Here is a 24,274-nt window from a genome sequence, read left to right on the forward strand (position 1 = left end):
AAGACCTGTATTGGTTAGGAAGGGGGAATCTCATGGTCTCAGTTGAAAGATAGGAAAAGAGTTAAAGTAAAATTTAGAAAAGTGACTGTTTTAAAGAGTCACACTGAATCTGCAGATTGGCAAGTAAAATATTAAAGAGCTCCTTTATTTCCATATTTACCATTTGTTTCCATACTACTTCTGACAAATAGTCTGTCATTGGAATATAAAATGTGTTTAAATCTTAAAAAATGGTTTCTTTAGCATGTTCCAGCTGTTCTTATCTTTTAAAGCATCAAATGATTGTTGGATAGGAAGATGGGATTGGTACGAACGGTGGGCAGCAGGCTGAGCACCACCAGAGCTGTTCAGTGTCCACACTGTGGCTGCCCTTCTAGAATCTGGGCTGCCATGTGTGAATCTACTTTTTTCTATTATAGTAACATTTTAGTTTTTCATCTCTGCTGAAACTTGTGGTTTCAAGGATACACCATCACTTATTACGTTTATATTCCATCCTCACCCCACCCTGACACTTCCATAATTCTAGTGAGGTTTCAAAATGCAGATGATTCAGTTAAATTTAGTCAATTAAATTATCCAATGCTACATAACACATCTGATGAGCTGTGCTATTTGTGCAAAGCTGGAGCATTTGGCTTAGGCATTTAAGTTTCCCTTGCACACGTTAGTAGATCTCAGAAAGAATAATGTAATCAGAAGTCATAATTTGTGTTAGAAGCAGGAGTAGTGATTAAGGCTTTAAACTTTTGGCTCTGGTTGTGGTCAGGATCTATGGAGAGTTCCGGTTTCAAATGACAGTACAATCTTGCCTTTGAAAGCACGCCAGTACTCCCCGTTTGAGTTTGGTATTTTATACACTGACTACAATAATGAGTCTCTAAACTCTCTGTGAGAGAGAAGGAGCAGATGCCATTTGAAAGAGGAAGATTAAGTCATATTTGGAGAAATGGAAGGCTTTGTGGCACCTTCTAAATAGACGGTCTCCTGTTGACTTCTGACGATGTCAATTTTCCACCTGCTGATTTGATGGTTTGTAACCCCAGCAAAGGTGAGAGGGCAGAATGACCTTTCTGTTTTCTAGGAGCTGCAAGGCAATGCCTTTGAAACTTGGAACTAGGGCTTTGCTATTTTGATAGGCTGTTTATAAACAGAAGTGTGATTGCGTTCCCTATTGCTGTTTCAAAGGTTTCCTGAAATGCTTCCTGCCTTCTGCATGAGTCAACCCGCCTTTGAAATTGTCTAGTAGGAGCTTGCTGGTATAAATTTAGCATCACTTATATGGGTCTCACACTGAAAAAGCAATTAGCTGAAAAATCTCTTTTTCATTCGATTCAGTTATTCTCACTGGGTCCAGATTTAATTCATAAATGTCAGATAAGAGGAAAGGAGGAGGATACAGGAAGTCTCATTAATTTAGAAAATAAGAAGTTTCCTTTTAGCTGCAGTTTGCATATAACTAGACAAGAATTGATGTCCCACTGTCTATCACTTTATAAAATCACAAATTAAAAAGATTATTTCATGCTACTTTTTATCATCATAACCTTTAGAAATTGTAACGGTTTCCCCCCTGTTTTTTACCATCTCTAACACAGTAGATGTTCAATAAATATTTGTTGAAAGAAAGAATTGTTACTTAATAAATTCTAAATATCACGACCAAAGGGTTATATAAACTTGTACAACAATATCAGAACTTTAATTAAAGAACCAGTGATATATCATATGCTCTTCTGCTTAGTGGTAACCAAACCAGATTTTTGCCCAGAAGTCAGCTGAGTGTAAAAATTTAAAGAACATAATCGCTTATCATCTCTTTGCTTCTGGATTAACTTGTGGCCTGTGTGTCTGTAACTCATAGTTGTATATGTGTGTGTGTGTGGGGGGGGGAGTGGAGGGGGGATGTGGCTATTGCTGAGTTATATATGGTTGTGAAGATTTTATCACTTTAATAAGTATTAATTTCACATTTTATATGTGGCTCACACAATAAGAAAAATATAGTTTTATCACAAAGAAAAGATTGCCTTTTGAAAAGTAACTATATTATTCAATTAACCAAAAGACATGAGACAAGCAGATTTTACTTATGTCTTAATAATCAATGTTCAAGAGATGGGGAGACCTTAAATGAATCTCTTTCATTGACTTCTTTCTCTCATAAAAGAACCCTAGAATGTCAAAGAAAATGAAAGCTGCTCCAAGTCACTTGACTTGCAAATCAGTTTGGCCTGGATTCTAACTGGGAATTAAGCTCCAATAAAAGGTAGAGGGCTGGTGCTAAAACAACAGGGACCAAAGCAGGAGGCTTTGCCCTTGACAGTGAATGACTAAAGAGCTGTGTGTCAAAAAAGGCTATAATTTGGTTAGATAATGCTATGGGAGCAATGAAAGAGCTGCTGGTCTGGTTAACGTGGCTTGGTATAATGATCTTAAGTATCCCCACTGTCTGTGTCTAGCTTGATCCCCATTTTAAAAAGCTTTCCTGGTATGTGGGCAGTATTTGTTGAATAGAAGGGCTATTAATGGGGAAAAAAGTCAGATAGAACACTGTGCTCTCTCAGCTTTTCTGGGAAAGGAAGTAACAATGAAATGATTCCGTCAATAACATTATTTGCAACTTTGAGTCAATCTTTTCAAACTATAGCTTTAGAAATTATACTTTTTTCCAAATCACATTTTTAGATCATAAAACCCAACCGGATTCTAGGGTAGGGAAAATTCAGATCTCATTGACCATTGCCTAAAATCTACTATTCTCCAGTGTGTGTGTGTGTGTGTGTGTGTGTGTGTGTGAGAGAGAGAGAGAGAGAGAGAGAGAGAGAGAGAGAGAGAGAGATATGAGGGTGTTTTAATAGGTAATCTGTGTAGGCAGCTTATGGGAGATGTTTAGGGGTTAGGTTATGTACATAAAAACTTGGAATGGATGGAAGGCTAATCCTTCTGTGTAGCAGTGACTTTTATCCCCAATTGGACAGATAGGGAAATAAGCTCTGGGGTGTGTGTGTCTGTTTGCTTGTTCCTAGGTTAAGCATCCTTTTAGAAATGAAACTACAAAACAGAGACCAATGAAACATAACCAAGTAGGCATCAGCCTTCTTGGGAAAAATGAAGCTGAACGGAATTAAATATCTATCCTTTCAGGAAGTGGACTGACATTCTATACCCTTCAACTCTGCCCCAGCCAGAGTCGCCTCTTCCCCACTTTGCCGCACTCTGTGTTCCAAGAATAAGCTGAGTGCTTCCCATGTAAATACTGCAAGGACTTGCAACTGGTCCAGCAAATATGGCACATGTGATTCTTTTACGTGCTTGAATAAGGAACAATAGCCTTTCGTCAGTATCTCTTTGGGTCTGTGCTCTTTGCATTGTATTGGTAGGGGGGGAAATTTGAAGATCAAACACGAAAAACAGTAACTTTGTAGACATACCCTATATGCTACTGATCAAGCAAAACCTCAATCAGATTACCAAGGGGCTTATCACTCAAAAGGAATATCCCTGCCTTCCTTACTTTACCTCCAAAAAGAATAAACCCAAAGATCCTTTAACGTTAATATTAATGGTTATAAATTTGGCCCATTGGTGGGTAGAGAAGGGGCAGGTACCAACCGCACGGCGGAGAGCTGCAAGTAAACACATTTTCCCCAAGTCAAGTTTTAGTAGAAACTTTTCCATTGGAGGACTTTAGATCAAACATTTCCAAGTTCAGTGAAGTAAGATGGTATTTTTTAAGGAACTGAGATCTACGACCTATTTATGTCCATATTTCTAAACATCCACGTCTAAAAGACAGAAAAAATAAGTAGCAATGCAGTCACTGAATAGCAAGGCATGTCCACATTTCAAAGAGGCAGAAACTGAGGTAACAATAAGTCCAAAATATGAAACAGATTTAGCGTAGTCATAGTGTATTGAAAAAAAGAAGGGAAAACACTCTACTTAGTTACCTAAATTAATTTACAGGAAAACAGGATCTTAGAAGTCCTCCGACGAGCCATGTATAGATAATCTAAAGGTAGGGAGTGCTTGTTTTATTTCTAACTGTCCCCTTTAACAAGAGAACGTGAGGTAATTAGAAAGTATTCAATGCTTTCTGGACTGTTCTGTTAAATGTCCCAGGCAAGATAAATCAAAACGCTGCAGAAAAGTAAGGCCTAGTTGAGTATTTGGGTAGAGGCCCCTGCTTCGATCAGCTAGTCACTAAATGGAAATCTCATTATACACTCATCCTGTAGAGATGGATTGGTCTCGCTGTAGAAAAGGCTGGTTGCTGAGGGTGTGTCTCTTCCATGTTCCTCAGCCTCTTCTGCGTTTACAGAGTTAGGTCTTCAGAGCCGCGAAGGAAAACAGGTCATTTTTCCTTCACAGAATACCATTGGATGATTCCTCTATATTAAGTATATGAACCTTATCAGAGTTACAGATTTAAAAAAAATTGTTTTAAAATTTGTCATCTCAAAGAGTTCTCAGTCCCCACCCCTCACAAGTTACCATGAAGGGGCACTAAAGTGCATTTTGATGTAGGGGAGTAGAGTTTAAAAGTGCTGTCCAAGGTAAGAACCAAGATGATGCTGTTTAAAAAAGAAAGGCAATTCCTTCTACCTCCATCTCTGGAGTCAATTGAGGGAGGGCAATGAACTAGACCCTCCCCAAAGGATTGTCCTAACTCTTAACTGGAGAGAAAACTGTGTAAGGACCTGCACATATAGACTCATTTATTTGTCCAAAATAGCAAAAATAGGCCTATTTCACCCTTAAGAAAGTATTTGCAAATTTGATCAGTTATGATCGTAAAAACGTGAATGGATTCCAGATGCAATCCATGTGGGCATGCTCGGTGGTACTAACTATGCATCTTCAGCTTAAAAGAACATGCGGCTGCTCATTTTCATCAAAACATGACTTCGAACTACCATGAATAAAACACACATGGGACAATTAAATCTTTTTCTTACAATAATTATGTTTACATTAAAAAGTCACCATCATCTTCAGATAATATCGAAAAGTAGGACTCTAAATCTTATTCTCTCCCAGTCTTAGTTAACAATTTTGCACAGGCCCGATAATCCAAAACTTGGAGCTCTGGTCTACACAACTTGGCAGGTTTCACACAGTTTGACAGGTAGGCAATTGTGATCTATGCTTTTTTAAAATTAGCATTTTCTATCAAAACAGTCTGAAATCGTTTAAAATCCTCACAGAGACTGTATTTGTGCAATGCCACAGACACACAGCTAGAAAGGGGAAAACAAAGTACAGTCTGGAAGATTCATCACAGTCCAAGTTTTCTTGGTCCTCAGTTTAAACAACCACGAGCCCAGGAAATCCAATTAAATACAGTGCTTTAAATAGAAGACTTGGTCCTAGAATAACTTAGGCGACTAGACAGGGACGGTCTCCACCACGGGTGATTTGATGCACTCTTCGTGCAGTCTGCTCTTTTCTGCAAGGCTCAAAGGATTTTCAGCAGAATGCTCTGAAATGTGGCTGCCATTCAATGTAGAGACAAACCCCTCCTGGGAGGGGCCTTTCAAGTATGAGTGAAATTCCATTTGAGGGTGATTGGACCTGTGTTCAGGATATAAGCTATTGCAGGCCACACCGCTGTCATTTTCCGAGGATGAGCAGCAAACGATGACAGAGGGGTTGGCAGCTGGGTAGTGGGAGGAGCCGTAGGCCTCTTCTGCGTGTCGGGCGTAGTCAACGAACTGCTCTGGGGTCATGGTGTAAGGCACCAGCGAGAGGGTACCATTTTTGACAGTGTCTCTTTCAGCATAGTTCTCAGAGATCTGGTTAGGAGTTCCTGGAATGTGGCTATCTATTTGGTAATACAGAGTTGAAGAGTTGGCATAAAAAGAAGCATTTTTCGCGTGGCTTTCGTGCACGGCGGTGCCATCAGAATAACACAGGACGGAAGGGAGAGGGACCACTTCAGCATGGGTACCCAAACCTTCCATGAAACTGTCTCCTTTCTCCTCCTCCTCCTCCTCCTCTTCCTCCTCCTCTTCCTCTTCCTCCTCCTCATCGGACTCGCTGGGTGCCAAGCTCTGTGTACTGGAATCGGTGACCCCGCTGCAGAAGCTGCTCCCATCCTCCTCCTCCTCCTCCTCCTCCTCCTCCTCCTCTCCTTGGCAATCTAATTCCTCAGCGGACTGCAAGTGCAGTACTGCAGCCTGGGGGTCAGTTTCAATCTCAAAATTGTCTGTGATAGAATATTCTACGGAGTGAGCCACAGGGCCCATGGAACTACTGTGAGCACTTATCTCCCCATGGCAGCCGTTCAGCGTGGGGAGCTGCTGCTCTCGGTTTTTCTCCAGTTCGAGTTTCATGATTGTGTGCAAAAAGTGAGTCCGGACACGGATAGGATTAAATTCAATTCTACCTGCTGTGTTACTACATCCTTCTTTAGTGCAGCCACACGGGAAAGACATTCGATCCACCTTGGAAGGAAGGACACAGATTAGCCCCATGGAACTCTTACAAACCAAATACAAGTCCAGTACCTTCCAACGACCCCTCTGAATCTGCGATTACTTAATTCCACTTTGGCTAGACCAAAGGACAATCAAATTGCAAACAGAAATGAAAAGGGAAATGGAGGCTTAAAACATAAGCATCAACTCAGTTTTAAAACCTCCCTTTAAAATAAAAGTGAGTTACAGTATTATACTGAAAATATACTGCATATTTTGAGTTTGCTGACCCCTCCTTGTGCTTTTTCTACTTCTTCCTCCATTCTTCCTTTTTTCCTTCTCTTCATCCCATTCTCTCTGCTCCCTTTCTAAAAATGTTTCTGTCCTTTCCCCAAGATCCCTTTCCTTGCATGCCAGCTCATGCGTCCAATTTTAAACAAACTTGCCACCCTCATCTCCACCTGCTATTTTTTAATCTAAATTTTATGACATTCCCCATATTAATCATCTATTTTTTTCTTGGCTTATTATAAGATGAACTTCTCTGTACAAGGTGTCCAGATTGACACCACTCAGTATATTGTGTAGCCTGATGATTTGTTCCCATTGGTTTGCCTCTGTGCTCGGAGCATGTATGCTGACTGCAGGGCTGCAATGGATATGCACATTCATGACTTTGACTGGTGGAACCCTGTGCTTAGGTCCTGGCTCCCTCCTTCCCCACTCGACTCCAGTAGACTACAAGTTCCTCAAGTAAAGGGGATGCTCATTCCATCAATATCTTAAAATCATTCAAGTGATTGGATTCTGTGGATAGAGTAGTGGGTTTCGGCAAGTGTTGTTGGACTGAATGCTTAAATAAGTGATATGTGGAATTCTCGGCAATCCAAGGGTACTCCTAAGATATTTGCTAATTGTCCCAGATTCCTCCAATTAGCCTATATGCAGACCAGAGCACAGGCCACCAGAAAGAACTTGCCCTGTTAGCACCTTATCCAAATGTGGGGAATTTCCTATGCAACAGAGGAGAAAGCAGACTCTCATGCAGTCATCTGGGCCCAATAAAAATTAGTAGCAGATGTCAGAACCAGAATCGACAGCTGCTTTCTTACTCATTAATCCCTTTTCTGTGAATCTACCTCAAACAACTATTCAGCTGATGAGAACTATTCTCTCCTTCTGACTGTCTAAGGAGCTCTCCTTATTAAAAAAGCCAAGTTTCTGCCTAAAATAATGACACCTAACTAATCATGGAGCATCCGTGCTGTTATAGATGAATGGGGACCTGAGAATCATCTAATCCAGGGGTTGGCAAACTTTTTTTGGTAAAGGATCCAAGAGGAAATACTTTGGGCTTTATGGGTCATAGGTCTCTGTGGCAACGAGTTGGCTCTGCTGTGGAAGGGTGAAAGCTGTCACAGACAACACACACACTGTGTGTCCACAAAACTTTATTTACAAAAAAAACAGGCGACAGTCCAGATTGGGCCTGTGAGTTATAGAGTTTGCCAACACCTGATCAAATTCAGCCCTTTCACTTTAGAGGTGGGGAGACTGAGCCCAGAAAGTCGACCTGACCTGCCAATTTCACGTAACGGGCAACAAGCAGAGCCAGGAGTAGGACTCAGTTTTCTCCTTGTCCGTCTAGTGATTTTTCCACTCGTCTATACCACCTCTCCCCAGTCATCATTTTAAACCCCTGGATGGATCCGAAAATAGACACTCAAATATTAGGGAAGTGATGATCTGCCTGAATGCTTGTAAAAAGCCAAAGTAAACTAGTCTAATCAACGGATCCAAGAGCAAATAATGTCAGTTAACTCAGCTACAGCTTGGGTTGCCTTTCATAAAGGCAATAAAGATGCACAGCATTGCGCGACTGGGGTTATATCTGAGATGATGAGCATGTTATGTGTGCCCATACATGTCCTTGGATGGGGATTTCTTCTTTTCTTGGATCAGGTGTCTTGCCTCACCCAACGTTTTCTTCCACCCGTGGGAAACTTCATTACATGGAACACGACTGTCTCTTTAGGGGGTGGTGTGTTACCCCCGACTTTGGATTCCCCGAGATGCAAATCCTTACCTGACACTTAATGCCTGCCAGGCTGCAGGTGCAGGTTTCCGGGTCACAGAACACGCGGCAGTCACAGCCGCAGTCCTCGCGCGACAGGCGGATGGCTCGCAGCTCGTGTTTTTCCTCCACATCGATCTTTTTCACGCCGGACGCCCGCAGCAGTGCTCGTCGCTTTTTTGTTGGCAGGGGTTGTAGGAAGAAGTATTCGTCTACCTCTGTGTTGTCTAAATCAATATCATCATCAGAGATGTCATCCACGGTCAGAGTGCTAGCTTCTTCAGACTCCACGGTGCCGTTCTTCGTCATCTAGAAACACAACGCAGCAAATAAGAGACCGCGAGGGCAGAGGCTACAATCCTAACTTCCACAGTTCAGAACAATGAAACTACTCCATCGCATCAGGTCCCCATAATCAATAAGTGTTTGTGGGTCCAATCACTTCCATTTATTTTCCTCTTTAGAGAAGTCACAGGGAGGAAAATGAAGGCATCAAAATGACAGGCTTTTAAATGCACAGAGGACTGTTAATTGGGTCTCTTAACCTCCTAATGTGAGAGCTAGAGTTGTTAGAGCTTTTAGCCAGGGCAATGTGAAAAGGACCAAAGGTTACAGATGCCCATCAATGAAAGCTATCTTTAGACTTGGTTCGTGATGGGCGGCTCTGAAGTTGGAATAAATTCACCCTTGTTCAGAGATGGTAACACCTTCGTGGGAGCCATTGCCACCAAAGTCAGCAAACACGCTGTCCTTGAAATGACCACCCTGTCTTTGGGAGTCCAGCAACAGCACGTACGAGGCAATAAACACGTGCAGCACTGCGCTACTGAAATTAGGAATGCGGTTACCCTACAGAGCATTCCAACAATGAGCCCTTGATATGAAGCAATCAGTCGGGTCGTTGTGACCGCAGTAAGACAAGGAGCAGAGGGCAGTGCTGGCAGGAGCTGGCCAGTGGGCACTGAGACAATAACCTCGCCCTCAAAGGAGGTCCCACGAACCTGTGCCCAAAGCAAGCGCTTCCTCATTACAGCCCCTGTGGACAACTGTCTCCTCTCCCCAGAACTGTTCTGCTGCTATTTATGTTTCTTCTCTAATGAATTCCATCTATCAGTAAGCCCTGTATCAGTATTTCACTTCTGACTGTTCTACCACCACATATTGTTTCCTTCTTAAAAAAGCATTTAGAAAGAGACGTTTTCTCTGATTATGAGCAAAAATGTATTCTGAGGGGTAGCACAGGAATACATGCCAAAGCTCTGTAAGGGATTATTCAAAAAAAGTTTTAAATATGGAAGCTTTTTTGATGCTTTAATTTTAAAATTTATTCATAAATGTCACTAATTGTAATCATTACCATGCTATTTGATCTTAACAATGGCTCAATCATGACACAGTTAAAATGCTCTGGTGACATCAAACATCAGTCTCTCAACTTCATAGAAAAGGTCCGACATTTAGATTAGAATATTAATTACTGACCCCAAATACTAAACTGGATTACTCTGAATGTACTGGAAAATGAATAGAAGACTGGTCTTTGCCCTCAAGTAGAGGAAACAATACAGTAGCAAGTGTATATTAAAATGTATTTCAAAGGGTCCCTGAAATGCATTAAAAAAAAAAAAAAACTACTACTACATTGTACTTTTTGAATATTTTAGAACTTAAATCTATTTTCTTGCAAAGGTGTGCATTCCTTTTCATTGGGTTTTGTTTCTTGGCATGATCTGCAATTTTTTCCTTCCTTGGCATTTCTTTATAAAGGTATTGGTTCAGCCATTTTCATGCTTCCGGATGTCCACTATTAGGATGTTATTTTGAGTGGTTTCTGTTACCGTTTGTGTTAATTCTTATTTGCAAACAGAAGCATCTTTCTATCTGTAAAGATCTGATTTGCTAAGGAATTCAAGTGTGTAATTGCCTACCATCTACTCAATTCTCTGTGATAGGAAAAGCTGCATTACCACACAGGAAGAGTTACCTTCCTCATCTTGTCACCTCTGTGGCACTTAGATTTGTTTCCATTGATTCTTGCCTTGCCTAAGTGAACCTCATCAAACTTCTGACTCCACGGCACATGAATACCAGAAATATTCTGGAAGAACATATTCCTTTTTTTTTTTTTTTCAAAATGCTTGTTTTTTGTTTTGTTTTTAATTTTATTTTATTGTTTAAAGTATTACAAATAGTAGTACACGTGTCCTCCCAAGCCTGGAGTACTGATCTGGCCCCTGCAAGTGGCGCTGATTTAGACGCCCATGGTGGCCCTCCGGCAGCCTCACAAGCGCAAAGAACATATTCTTAAAGGTATTGCATTTGCTTGGGGCTGAAGGCCAGCCTCCCGGTCTCCATCTCTTTGGTTAGACATATTTTCTCTGTACTTGTCAAAACAGGTTGTGCATATGACATGGCAAGTGTTTGGAATATTAAAGTTTTCCGTTTGGTGTTGGAGCAGGCCTCCATTTGGGGATGTATTCCGGGGAGGCAAAGCAGGAAGAATGCCCTTGAGTAATCTCTGTAGTGCAGGGGTCCTCAAACTACGGCCCGAGGGCCACATGCAAATACAAATATTGTATTTGTTCCCATTTTGTTTTTTTACTTCAAAATAAGATATGTGCAGTGTGCATAGGAATTTGTTCATAGTTTTGTTTTTTGTTTTTAACTATAGTCCGGCCCTCCAACGGTCTGAGGGACAGTGAACTGGCCCCCTGTTTAAAAAGTTTGAGGATCCCTGCGTAGTGTTTAACAGTGAAGTTCGGTAGGGATAAGTGGAGTTAAAAAAACACCAAGGTATTAGAGAAAACTGAGAAAAGTGTATAACTGTGGGAAGACATTGGAAATGGTAGCAGAGGGGAGATAGGCCTAATCTCAGGAAGAAGAGGAAGAACAATCAAGGTTGAAAAAAACATTGAGAAAAAGAGGCCAGTCAAAGCTGTGAAAGCTAAATTAAATTTCCTAGAACAAGGTAGTAGAATCCAGTAAGATATAACCTAGAGGCAACTGGAAATGCCAAGGCTCTTTGAAATGTTCAAATGGCTGCCTAATGCATTTTACAGATACATGTGAAATGGGAATAAAGGCTAATGTAATTGTTCAACAGTGTGGTGCTGATGATGAAATCTAAGCACTTAATTTGGAAAAGAGTATAGTATCAAGATGACTGCATTGATTACTGTGAAGAGTATGACATGTTTGAATGCGCTTGACAGAGAAAAAGAACTGTGCTCTGTAATTTAGAAATCTAAAGGTAGTTATTTCTTCTGGGACCATGCATTTTATTCAATCAGCTTTCTCTATTAATTGTTTTTAGACAATGTTTGGAACATCAACAACAAAAAGGACACACTTGAACCCTTAAAATAAAATTGTTTTTTTTCTACAAATCTAATTATACGTATTATTACTCAATATATCTATGTCATAATTTGATTGAGATGAATTACTAAATTAGAAGAAATTTTATAATGAAAAACGAATCTCTATTCTTAATTTGTCCTCAACATATTTATTATAAGGAAGCAATAAGAAATGTGGATGTTTCTTTTCACTACTTCTCCACTATGAAGGCCCCACTGGAAGAGGTGCTATGGAATACGCTGGGTTGGAGGCACAGAGGAAAGAGAAAATGTCTCTTTACTGCTTTGGGGCTGTTGGTTCTCCAGTAAGTAGGAAGGAAACTGCCCGGTTCCAAGTCAAGTGGGTTTCCTGTGGTGCATATCTGGTCTCCGTAGTGAGAGCTTTGGAAAGTGTTTGTCTTGTCAGATGCTGCCTTCTCTCTGCTTTACTCAACAGGCAGTTCACTGCCTCTCACAGAGGACCACCTCCAGGCAAAACCAAAGTGGCAAAGTTTGTTTGCCGCAATCCTGGCTTTCTTCTTTGGACCCTTTCTGTGCCGTAAACCTTCCTGCTGCCTCAATGAAAATAATAAAATCACTTTAGCTACATTTGTTTTGCTACTTACCTCAGAGGGATTTTTATTTCAAAACAAATGTTGCTAATATTAAAGGTAAAATTTCAAGTATCAGAGAGAAATTTTTGGACAGTTAATGTGTTTTTTTTCCCCAGTTAATGTTTTTCAATAGGTAATTTTAGATTTTGAATAGGTAAACCTTATCCCAATAGAGTCAGTGATATGTCAAAAACCATAAACGTTAAAATGCTAGAGGAATCACAATGAAAATATACAAGCTTTCCTCCATTAATTCTCCTCAGTTGTTTTCGGTTTTTGTTTTTTTTTAGCAAGCTGGTCCACATTGCTGTGATCTCTTATTAGGTTCATGTGATCATGTGATGTGTGTTTCTGAGCTTCTGAACACTTTCCGTGTAGTGAGGCTAAAATCAGGCCATCTTAGCATCCCATTATCGCTTTTGCTTGGTATTCATTTGGAAGAAGCTATGCTACCCAAATGATTTTTGTTTACATCTTCACCAAAAGAAAAGGCTGCATGTTTTCACCTCTCTGCTTATCAATGACAAGCCAAGACTTGCCACCTACTCAGATGATTGCCTCTCCAACTTCCAACACAAAGCACAATGAATAAAGTGAATCAATAATAGAATGCTCTTTTTGTTTCTTTTCTTCTTCAGCTTGTTAAAAAAAGGCATAGAAGTAGCTGAATACAAATGACAGGGTCAGAATATATCACTGCCTGATGTGGAGGAAGGTTCCTGTAGTTGTGTGGCTCCCCCTGATATCCATCACATGCACAATCTGCTTCAAAGTTCACAATAAATCTTCTGGTTTTCAGATAAAATTATAGCTCCCCAGCTGTTAAAAACCACTGCACACAGTACTAAACCTCAGAAAGAGACGGCTCCCTATAGGTACACAGATTGTCTTTCCCAAGGTCTATAGGGCATAATCAATTAATTTTAGAAGAGGAAGTAACAAGATCATATGACCAGTTTCCTGCCGAGTGAGCCAGCTATATCACATCTTGGTGGTGCTTCTTCTTTAGTTGTACACACGGTCTCATAATTTACCTATTCCATTGGGTCTTTGTTAATATTAACGTAAGTAATGTTTATAAAATGTCTGACAAATAAAAAGCACTGAATGAATGGCAACCATTACTACTGAGTTTGAAGAATGACTTCACTCTTTTGAGTAGGATGTAGAGTCGATTTGTAGTGGGTTAGAAAGGCAGAGGGTGGATTTCACCAGCAAATCTGCAAATTATTATTAAGTTAAACAACATGCAAAGCAGTCACGAACAACAATAACAATAATGGATTGCCACCAAAAAATCTTAAGGGACATTTAATGAAAGATGGCAAAAGCACCTCCAAAGGAAATATGAAACATGCTCTATGCTGACTGTGTCCAGCTTAATTTAAGTACCTGCCTTCTTGTGCAGTTGGTAGCAAAGCACATATATAAATAGCAAAATGCATAGAAACAAGGGATTTGGAAACACACATCATATCTCTGCCAACTTTATACTAGAAACTAAAAACTAAAGATACAGGTAATAATGATATGCTTATGGTGCTTCAGCTATTTCATGCATAACACTTTATGTTAAGTACTCTGGATTACCTGGATTTTTTTTTTTTTTGTCATTAGATAATGGTGGGAGAGCATTTCATATATATTGGTAGGTTGATGAATCATTGCAGATATAAAAAGAGCCTCTGGTCGATGAAAGAAGTTTTCTGAGCTGTGTTTCTCTCCAGTTAATCTCTAATGTGGCAGAACAATGGGTATCTCCACCTGGACACCTCACTGACATGTCTTAAAGAACTCAAAGCCTCTGAAAATTAGTATGTCCAAAAAATATCTCATTATTTACACCCCCCCTACACACCCAGCCCCAATCTGTACCTCTTCCTGGATTCCTTGTCATATCCTTGTCATAGAGGAAGATATTATCACCCACAACTTACTAACTTTTGTAAGCCAGAAATTCAGGAGTCGTTCTTTTCCTTCCAAATCCACCCATTATCAAGGACTGTTGATTTTACTCCATAAATTTCTCCCTCTGTCTATCTCTTTTCATCTTCCTTACAATCAATCTAATCTAGCTCACCATCATCTTTCTCCTGGACTGTTGCAATAGCCTCTTACCTGGTCTAACTCCACATACCACAACCCCCTCACATGGCTGTCCCATCCCCTACCCCCCAAATACTCTCACATCAGAGCATGACCAGATCACACTACCCCACCAACCCAAACCCATGCTGGGAACTGCTGGATGACTTCTGATGCCTTAGGATGAAGAGAGGAAGGAAAAATCTCTAACAGGGTCTACAAGGCCCTGTCCCAACTCCTTCATGTCACTCTACTCTTCCTGTCCCTGCTGTAGCCACACCCGTCTCTGTGTGCTCACCCAGCTTCTTCCTGCCACAGGGCAGCTCCGGGCCTTCCTGCTGCCTGAGCCAATGTTGCCACCCCTTTCACCTAGTTATCTGCTCAGATTTCAGTTCAGTTGTCATTCCCTTGAAGAAACCTTCTGTGACCTTCAGATCATAATTCTCTATTATGTACTTTTACAGCACCTTGCAACTCTCCTTCATAGCACTTAATACAGCTGTGACTCTATTTTGTCTACATGATTAATATTTTCCTTTCCTATTAATATATTAATATGTAAGTTCCAGGAGAAAAGGGACCATATCTACTTTTGATACCAGTTAGCCCCAGCCAAAACACAGGGTCTATGATCTAGAATTACTCAATAATACACCTTTTCAAAGTGTATTTTTCTAAATAAACCTTTTCAAAAAAAGGTTTCATTATATCTCACTACCAATTTTACACACACACACATTGAGCATCCCTACCCTCCTTGCCCTCAGGGGCAGATTTCTGAAGCACCATTTTCCCTTCTATTCTTAAGCCCAGAGTTTGAAGCCCAGAGAGGGATCAGCCTTCCCCTAAGCTCACACAGCGAGGGAGGGAGATGGATGGAGGAAGGGGACCTAGATGGGCAGGCAGCCCTGCACTGTCTCCTTGGAATCCTAAGGAGTCTGGGCCCCGGTTGCGGTTGTGGGGGAGAACTGCTCCTCACTTCTGGGCCAGTAGATGCCTTCCACCTGGTGCTTCTCCCACAGTTCCCGCACCTGCAGCAGCAGCCCCACGGCCAGAAGCAGGGCAGCCAAGGGGGAGAAGACCACGGTGACAGCAGCGGTGGCCTCCCTATAGAATGAATTATGCATAAACAACATCAGGTAAATTTTCCACATTACTTCATTACTTTCAGCGAAGACACTATACCGTTTTTTTGCTTTTAAAAAACAAACAAACAAACAAACAAAAAAACAGCCGTAGCAGACAGTCTGTTGTACAAAATGCCCAGATTGGCCTGTGGATATAAATATGAAAATGCTTAACTCAACTAAATCGAAGAAAAGACACGGGGTTTTGCAAAAAGTGAGTTTCAAATGCTGTTTACCTTTAGTTTTAAAGAGTTCAGTTTTTCCTCCCTGAGGTGTTCTCTTAACATCTCCCGGTGGATCCGCTCCTGCTCCCGGGCGAATTCGCCCAGCGTGTACTGGCGCACGCTGTTGTGGCGGCTGGACATGCCCAGCGTGCTGCCCCCTTGGCTGGGCACGCTGGTGAAGCCCTGCCTCCTGGTGAAGTAGTACACGGTGACGCAGCTGAAATGCACATTCTTCGTCCGCAGCCGCTTCTCCCTTTTGAGGATGGAGGAAGCTGAAAGAGAAAAGAGCAAGACAGTGAACACTTGGGGCAGCAGTTTTAGATGAGGCCAAGAATTAGAAGCTGTCACCTGAATCTTTTGGTCAATCTTTTTTGGAGGGGAGACACAAAAAAGGTCATATCTCAGTATTAGCGCCTATTTCTATGTCCTTTCTTTAATCTTTCTCTAGCTGTGGTGGAGTAGACTTTTAAGTTCCATAAATAGCAGTAGTCTAAACAAAACTTTAGAAAGTTGCCAATAGTCTGTGAATCTGTAGCAGAATTTAATTTTTCACTTCCCCAAACCTCTGAGGTTTCTGTTTTATGGTTTTCACATGAGTTGCATCAGACTTTAATCAGAAAAGACATACTACAAACCTTCACACTTTGGGTCTCATTTTGATACAGAGGGCATTTCTGCTGTTCTAAGTCCCTTGGCATAAAAATATGTCTACTTAAAAATTTCAGAAAATTCTAAAAAGCAATAAAAATCCACAAAAAAGGCTCACTGGCAGTATTTAGGTATTTTTATAATAAAAATTTAACAAAGCTTTTATTTGATATGACTTTCACTAAATAGCATTATGGACAGGGGATTTTAATCTAAGTGTATGCTGAGACCATTGAAAATGCCATGAGACATTTTATTATTAGTTACTAGAGGCCTGGTGCACGAAATTTGTGCATTGCAGGGAAGAGGGTGGTGGGGAGGGTGAGATCCCTCAGCCAGGTCTGTGACCTCTTGCAGTCCAGGAGCCCTCGGGGGATGTCCCTCAGTAGGACAAACAGTGAGCCCAGCTTCTGGCTGAGCGGTGCCCCCCTGTGGGAGCACACTGACCACCAGGAGGCAGCTCCTGCGTTGAGCATCTGCCCCCTGGTGGTCAGTGTGCATCACAGCGACCCATCATTCCACAGTTCGGTTGATTTGCATATTAGCCCTTTATTATATAGGATAGGGACTCAAGATGCACAGAGCATCATGGAGGGTTGAGACACATAATGTAGTCGACAGAAAGAAAGTCACATTCTAATCAGGACCTTTTAGAGTTGAAAGACATGCTAGACATCATCTAGCCCATTCTTTTTATTTTATAGTGAAGTGACTCAGGTTTGCAGAATTTGAGTGGCTTCTTTAAGTGTAGACAGTTAGTCGCAAAACTAATCTTAAACCCAAAAGCACCGGGTCTGTTGCTATATTATATGACATTTCTCCATTGGGTAAGGAAAGGTACAATGAATTGAAGAGACAGATATAGGATAACGCTGCTATGGATTAAACTGTGCCTCCTCACGCCCAAAATATATTGAAGTTCTCACTCTCAATACCCTGGATGTAACCTTATTAAGGAATAGTGTCATTATAGATGTGATCATGTTACGGTAAGGTCTTTAGGGCGGGTCTTAATCCAATATGACTGTGTCCACATAAAAAAGGGAACAATTGGGCACAGGCATGCACAGAGGGGTGATGTACAGACACAGGGAGAAGCCCACATGAAGATGGAGAAAGATGGAGATTTTGCTGCCAAAGCCAAGGAATGCTTGGGGCCACCAGAAACCGGAAAAGGCCAAGAAAGGCCGTTCCCCTGCAGCTGTCAGAGGAGCATGGCCTGCCAGCACCTTGACTTTGATCTTCTAGTCTCCAGAACTGTGAGGCAGGAAACTTCTGTTCTAAGCCACTGAGTTGGTGACATTTTTTTTTTTTACAGCAGCTTTAGGAAACTAACACACATGCTGAAGTAGAACGACACACAGGAAGAAACAATGCACTGAGAATAAATCCTTGAATAGCAAAAATTAATAAAAACTAACATTTGCGAAGTGCTTCCTAAGTTCTGTATTATGCAAAGAACTTTACATGAATTATTTTATCTTGACAACTCCTTGGGTTGATATTGCCCTTGTCTCCGTCTCCATTTTGAGGAAACCAAGTCATCAAAAGTTACATACATAACATGGCCAAGGTGATACAACCGGTGGTGAAGCTGGGATTCATTATTCCTGAGCCCAGGGTTTTAAGCATCATGTCGCAGCCAGAGCTGAAGTCACCCAGGAAGTTGCACAAGGCTGAGAGATGTCAACTGCTACTGTCCTCCAAGATGATTTTAATTTGGAAGGCTGCATAAGCAATGTAAAAGAAAGACTACAGTATCACTTTGGATTTATATAGAATCTTCTTCCATGTGGGTTCAAGTTTTTTTGTGTGTGTCTTGGTCCCCACCTCACTCAGTAACATATTTAAGCCAAATATAAAGAGGATGCTATGATTAACCTCATTTCATAGATTTATGTATTCAATAGGTATTAACCAAGGACCTAGTATGTACAAGGAAACACTCTAGATGATTGGATACATTGGTGAATAAACCAGATGGTGATCCCTGACTGTGAAGCTTTCATTTTCAGTGATGAGCTCAGACAGAATGAACAGATTCAGAAGAATATAGAGTATGAGAAATAGGACATGTGGGCAAGAATTTAGCTTCCCCAACCTCCCCTCTTCCCTACTGTTATACTTCTCCAAAGGAGATTGCCAGAAAGCAAATGCTTTCAAACGTGCACATAATTTCCACATTTATTTATGTGTATGCTCACTGCAACATATACTCCTGGCTGCAGAGACAATTTTCAGCTTTGATTTAAAAGCTCTGATCTGCTTCATAACCGTATGTTTAAATCACCTCAAAAAAGAGAAGCATTTGTAAAAATGTAAAAGATCACCATAGAAAGCAGAATTCAACAATCTGCCTGGTGATCTGACAACCTCATCTGTCACCCCTTACAGCAGGCTAGAGCTTCTGATTTTGGGGTGATAATCTTCAACCTTTTTCACCCTTGATATCATAAAAATGATGCCCTTAAATCATTATCATTTAAGGTCATACATTTATAGGTAAGAAAAAATATTAATGTAGTAATTTAAGATAATTATTATAAGCACCTCTGACAACTTTATTACTTGTTTCTTCTTAGACAATTCTGGTACTCTAGACCAATTTCCTTCTTAAAAATTTATTTAGATCGTAAATCTGTATTTTTAGATTATAAGAAGAACTCTTCAATCTTCTCCATGAATATATTGTACCACCATTTCCTAAAAAAACAGATAATCCTTTCCAGAAAGCCAGTCCAGAAAGGACTTTCTAACAGAGAGCAGGGTCCCTTCACCTGGGTTCTTGGCATCACTAGCATTGTCAGATTGTGCTAGGATTCGTGATGCTTCTGTCCCACAAGCCTTCACAAGTCAAACCTGTGCATATGGTTGTTTTAGCATTTGCATATTATAAAAAGCACTGAGAAAAGAATGATTGGAACGCCTACAAAGTATATTTAAAAGGAAGGCTTTGAAATACTATAAGATCAGCTGTATGAGGGATGTTTTAAGTGTGGGTTTCCTGAACTTAGGAGCCACCCGCGTCTCTTATGATTGCATCGGAGCACTAGCATGGGCTTTCATGGGCTATCTCCTGCCTCCAGGCCCCAGTTTGACTAACATCACAAAATGAAGTCATAAAAAAAGAGTCTGTTTTTCAAGCCTGGGAAAAAACAGACAAATTCACTCAACACATCTGCCTTAGGGAATCTAAAACCTCCCTGATATACCTACCTAGTAATTTGTGCCCTTTGCAGAATGCCTGAACTCAGCTTTGTGTCACTACAGAGTTTTGTGTTCAGTTTACTACTGTGAGGTCAAGAGCAAGAAAAAGGCAGGAAAAGCTGTCTTTCATTACTGTTTTAAAAAGAATTAGTCTGTTTTCATGCACAATACTAATTTTTTGGTGTCTTTCAGCTCCTTTTCTTTTATTCCATTTACAATTAACTCCCGCCCAATCCCCCTTACCCCCACCTCCCAAAGCAGAAGTGTCTGAATGCAACAATACTGCACATGCTGCCTAGGACACAGCTCTTGGGAACACCACTATGGTAACCACATCATAATGTGCATATTGGTGTTACTATAAAATGATCACATATTATGGAGATAATGTTGATTTCTATAAATTAAAGAAATAAACAGCTCAGGGAGAATGATATTAGCTATCAGCAGGTTATTCTTCCTAAAAAATGCTTTAGAAATGAATGGTAAATAAAAACGAGAAAGCCACTCATTCACAATGCCAGGGTAAGAATTTAATTAGATAAAGTAAAATAAACTGTATCACAAAATATATAATTAGTTCATGGGCAGAGTGGATTAAAAATGGCAGTCAAAACTACATTTGGGGAAGTGTGTTTCCAGGGTGAGACAGTATTCCGATAAGACCAATATTCTGGATATTCTGATCCCACAGAGGAGTTGAATATATCAGGTATCAGAGTTGAATCACATCAGTCTCTAAGAAAATTCAACTGACTTTGCTTAATTTCCACACTCATAAACCAACCTGTTCATATAAATTGGGATACACCTTCAAGACTAATGAGTTGACACATCAATTTTGTTTCTTACTGCAAATGACTTGTTTCAAATTTATACTTTAGCCATTAGTGAATGTGATTAGCGCATACCACGCCATCTGAAATTGCCTTCTCTGCAAGCACAGAGACCATCATACGGAGACAGAGGGAAGCTGGATAGACAGGGATAGGAACCATGATGGGGGGTGGGAAATAGAACCGGGAAACCCAGCTGGGCAGGGAAGGAAGGGCACACACAGCAGACAAACTTTAAAATGTATGGATGTTGCTAAGACAGGCAGCTTGCAAATAACCAATCACAAGGCAGCGAGGTGTATAAACCAATCCCAAGGATGTGGCTAAGGCAGAATTCTTTGACAGGACCAATCAGGAACTAGCAAGATATGCATCTGCCCCTAGATTTAAAAGTGCACATGCTTCCTCTCTCCTCTCTGCTCTCTCTGCTGTGCTAGATTCTTGGGTTGATGGCAGGGTTGATGGCTCCCCTGCACCCATGTGGTTTATGGCCATGTGGGACTCTACACATAGACTAATGAGACTTTAACACCTGACTGTAACATGGGAAGAAAGCTCTGAACACACTGGCCTGCTCCTAGCACTCCTACACCTTTTCCGGGACTGGCTTCTCTCAATAAACTTTGCTTCTGCTGACCGTTTTGGTCCATGACTTCATGCTTCAATTTCACGAGAGAATGAACTGACTCAAACACCCCGCATTTGGGTTTCAATCATGGATCTGGGCCTGCAAAGCGGAAGACCAGATTCAGACCATGGACACCACCATAGTGCTGCCATCCTGGAGCTCATGCTGGCACAGCAAGCCGGTCACCCTCTCAATGCAGGCTTGTTCTTTGTGCCAGCAACTACCAGCAAAGCCTGGGCATAGCTGGAAAGGCAGGAAGCAGTAAACAGACCTAAGTATTTTGCCACTAAATCTGGCACATGCAAGTTGAGAGTTCATGGCCCAGTGTGATGTTAAACAAGGGGTAAACCCTGGAAAATATTAGTTCTGCTGTTTGGGTCTGAAGTCATTAGCTCACTTCTCTCTCCTGTGCACTATGCTCAGAAGGAAAACATCAGGTGATTTGAAAGTCTATACTTTGGGTTTATTTTTCTTTTATCTGGGGGAAATTTAGTAGAAGCAAAGTGAAATTGCTGAAGTTAACTGGTTTATTTTGGTAAATCTTGGGGAATTAAACGCAAGTTTTTAAAACATACAGACCAAATGAATCGGGGGCTCTGAAAGTGTGCATGTTGCTTTGTAACTTTTGAAAAACAAATTAAGGTCAAATCAGACTTAGGAAGTTAGGAAGCCTAGCTTACAAACCCAAAATCTTGTTTCATCAAGAAATACTTTATGTAGAAATTAGCCTAATAGCTTGGATATTAAATCAATTTTCAATGGTTAAAGTGATTAAGATTTTTTAATAAGTCCTAATCTTTACAAGTGACTTCTGCAAATTTCCTGTGATCATAGTCTCACATTTTTATCCATCTTGACATGACTATCAAGGTTGGTTCCTCTTCATGAGAGTGTTGCCCACATGTTCTTAAATCTTAACCATAAGTAAGGAGCAAAAATCAATCGAGCAACCAAGAAATATAGGAATAGTTTCTTTGAAAATAAAGTGTAGTCTGCTATAGAAAGCAATTCATACTTATTTTAATTGTCCTCCTTTATTCCTTTAAGTTACATTCTCAACTTTTCTGAATATAGTTGCTCTAGTTTTGTCTTTTGTTATTTTGCTCAAATAAGGCTTTTAAGGCAGTTGTAAATCATTCAAGTGGGAGAAACTCCAAAAGATTGATATTCTTGGGTCCTGGGTGAATGAGAGGGAAAATGAAAGTAAAGATTAATTGGGAATATTTTCTTTCCAACCACGCACAAAATACAAATTACCTAAAGTGTGTAATGTAAAGTGATCTATGGCAAATATTACATTATTTTACACTCAGTTATGAAGAGCATAAAACATACACAATCACAAACAAAGGAGACACTCCCAAATGCTGTACATATTATAAGCAATATTTTGTATATCCAATATTTTGGAATTAAAGTGCTTTGCATTTCCAAAAAGGTACTGAGACAGAGTCAGCAAATGTGAGAAAATGTCAGAATCCAGATAATAGGAAACAAATCAGGAACCATTTTTTTCTTCTCCTACTGCCCCTATTACTATGAAAGTAGCATTGAAAAACAAAAGACCAAAGAAAATTAGGTCCCACCCATAGTGCTACTCGAGATGCCTCGTCCACATTTGTATTTGGTTCCCTATAGTGAGAATGATAGCTCTAAATGCTTTTAAAATTGCAGCACATCTCTCTCCTCAGTCCCTAAATGGCACTCTTCTCCATCTCAAACCAACCAGCCAACTTATGTACTAGTTAGCAAAGCAGAAGTAAACAGAACCATATAAAACACGATAAACAGACATAAGAACCAGTCATCCTTCTGATTTCAGTCCTTCTGTAGAGGAGGAATAGTTTTATAATTCCTAGACAAAATTAGGTAGTTTAACCATTTAGCTGCATTTTCCATTCCAATATTAAGTTAGAAATATTCACAGTGAATTGCCCCCAAGGCTAATAATATATTTCGTGCACCGCAGCTTCTGAGTGAAATAATTTAAGATGAGACGCTTTGAAGTCATTAGTGTATCAAATCAAAACCAAAAATAAGACCTTCTCATATAAGACTATGTAAAATAATAAGTATCCTATCAAGAGGTGTACAAGTACCACGTCATGCATTTAAACAAAAAATATTAGCGAGACTAGAAATAACATGAAAAGATGACCCTTGAGGCTGGATGACTAAAGCTTTGTTTTGGATCATAAACATGCAAGTCACGTCGTCATCCATTCAGTCTGTCGGCTACATCCACATGAGCGAGAGATCTGCATGGAGGAAACCAGCTTTCTCGCCAGTCTCTCCACACAGCTACACCCCGGCTGCCCAGCACACGGCTAGCTGCATTTGACATTACAGGGGTCGTTTAATAGCATAATCGGCGATTTGCAATTCTCAGCTTGGAAAAATGTAAGGTTTACCACCCAGGGTATTGATGTACATTCGGAAACCTGCCTATAAAAATTAAGTGTAAACTTTGACCTTCCAGCTTTGATGTCATAGATAATTAAAATGATTAAATATCAAAGAGTAATCATCTTTCAGAACTAGCTATTTTTCATCCACACATTCTCCTGATTAAAGATTCTCCCTGCACTTTCTAATGCTTGTGAGTAATCTTTAAAAAAGGGGGGGCGGGAGTGAAGGGGGTTGTTTTTATTCTCATACTTGTAAGATACAAGGAATAAATGTTACATTTTAACGTGATAAAATTGAAACAGCAAAAGTTAAAAGAAAACACGTTCTCTTTTATATATAATCTTAACATATAATTGACTTAGCACTGATCCTCGTACCTCTTACATTAAATTGACGTTCCCTTGAAAATGTGATATGACTGCAGAATGTCCTAGCCACCAACACAAAATGCCATTGACTTGGGGGATGGTGACTTGTTAAACTAAAACAAATTTAGATGAAACTATAGATTAAAATAGTACCAGTAACTGAGCAATCTACTGATTTTCATTCTAATTTTCCTTTTGCATCAATTTATCCATCAAATTTATAGTATTTAGGCATCATGAATTTTGGTGTTCCAATTCTATGTTTGGAACAGTCTTCCTTCTGGCTCAATTTTG

General features: G+C 40.3%; 1 protein-coding gene across 1 annotated transcript in view; it reads right to left on the reverse strand.

Moving 5' to 3' along the window:
- Positions 1-3,897: 3,897 nt before the first annotated feature.
- The window catches only part of CSRNP3 (cysteine and serine rich nuclear protein 3), a 177,856-nt gene continuing 157,479 nt past the window's right edge, over positions 3,898-24,274 (reverse strand). The window contains exons 5-7 of the mRNA XM_036320840.1: positions 15,897-16,156; positions 8,509-8,805; positions 3,898-6,449 (exon numbers count right to left, since the gene is read on the reverse strand). Of these exons, the coding sequence (XP_036176733.1) occupies positions 5,391-6,449; positions 8,509-8,805; positions 15,897-16,156 (1,616 nt within the window). The 3' untranslated portion in view covers positions 3,898-5,390. The remainder of the gene's footprint in view (positions 6,450-8,508; positions 8,806-15,896; positions 16,157-24,274) is intronic.

This window comes from Myotis myotis, unplaced genomic scaffold (genome assembly GCF_014108235.1).
Source record: "Myotis myotis isolate mMyoMyo1 unplaced genomic scaffold, mMyoMyo1.p scaffold_m19_p_8, whole genome shotgun sequence".
Taxonomy (NCBI): domain Eukaryota; kingdom Metazoa; phylum Chordata; class Mammalia; order Chiroptera; family Vespertilionidae; genus Myotis; species Myotis myotis.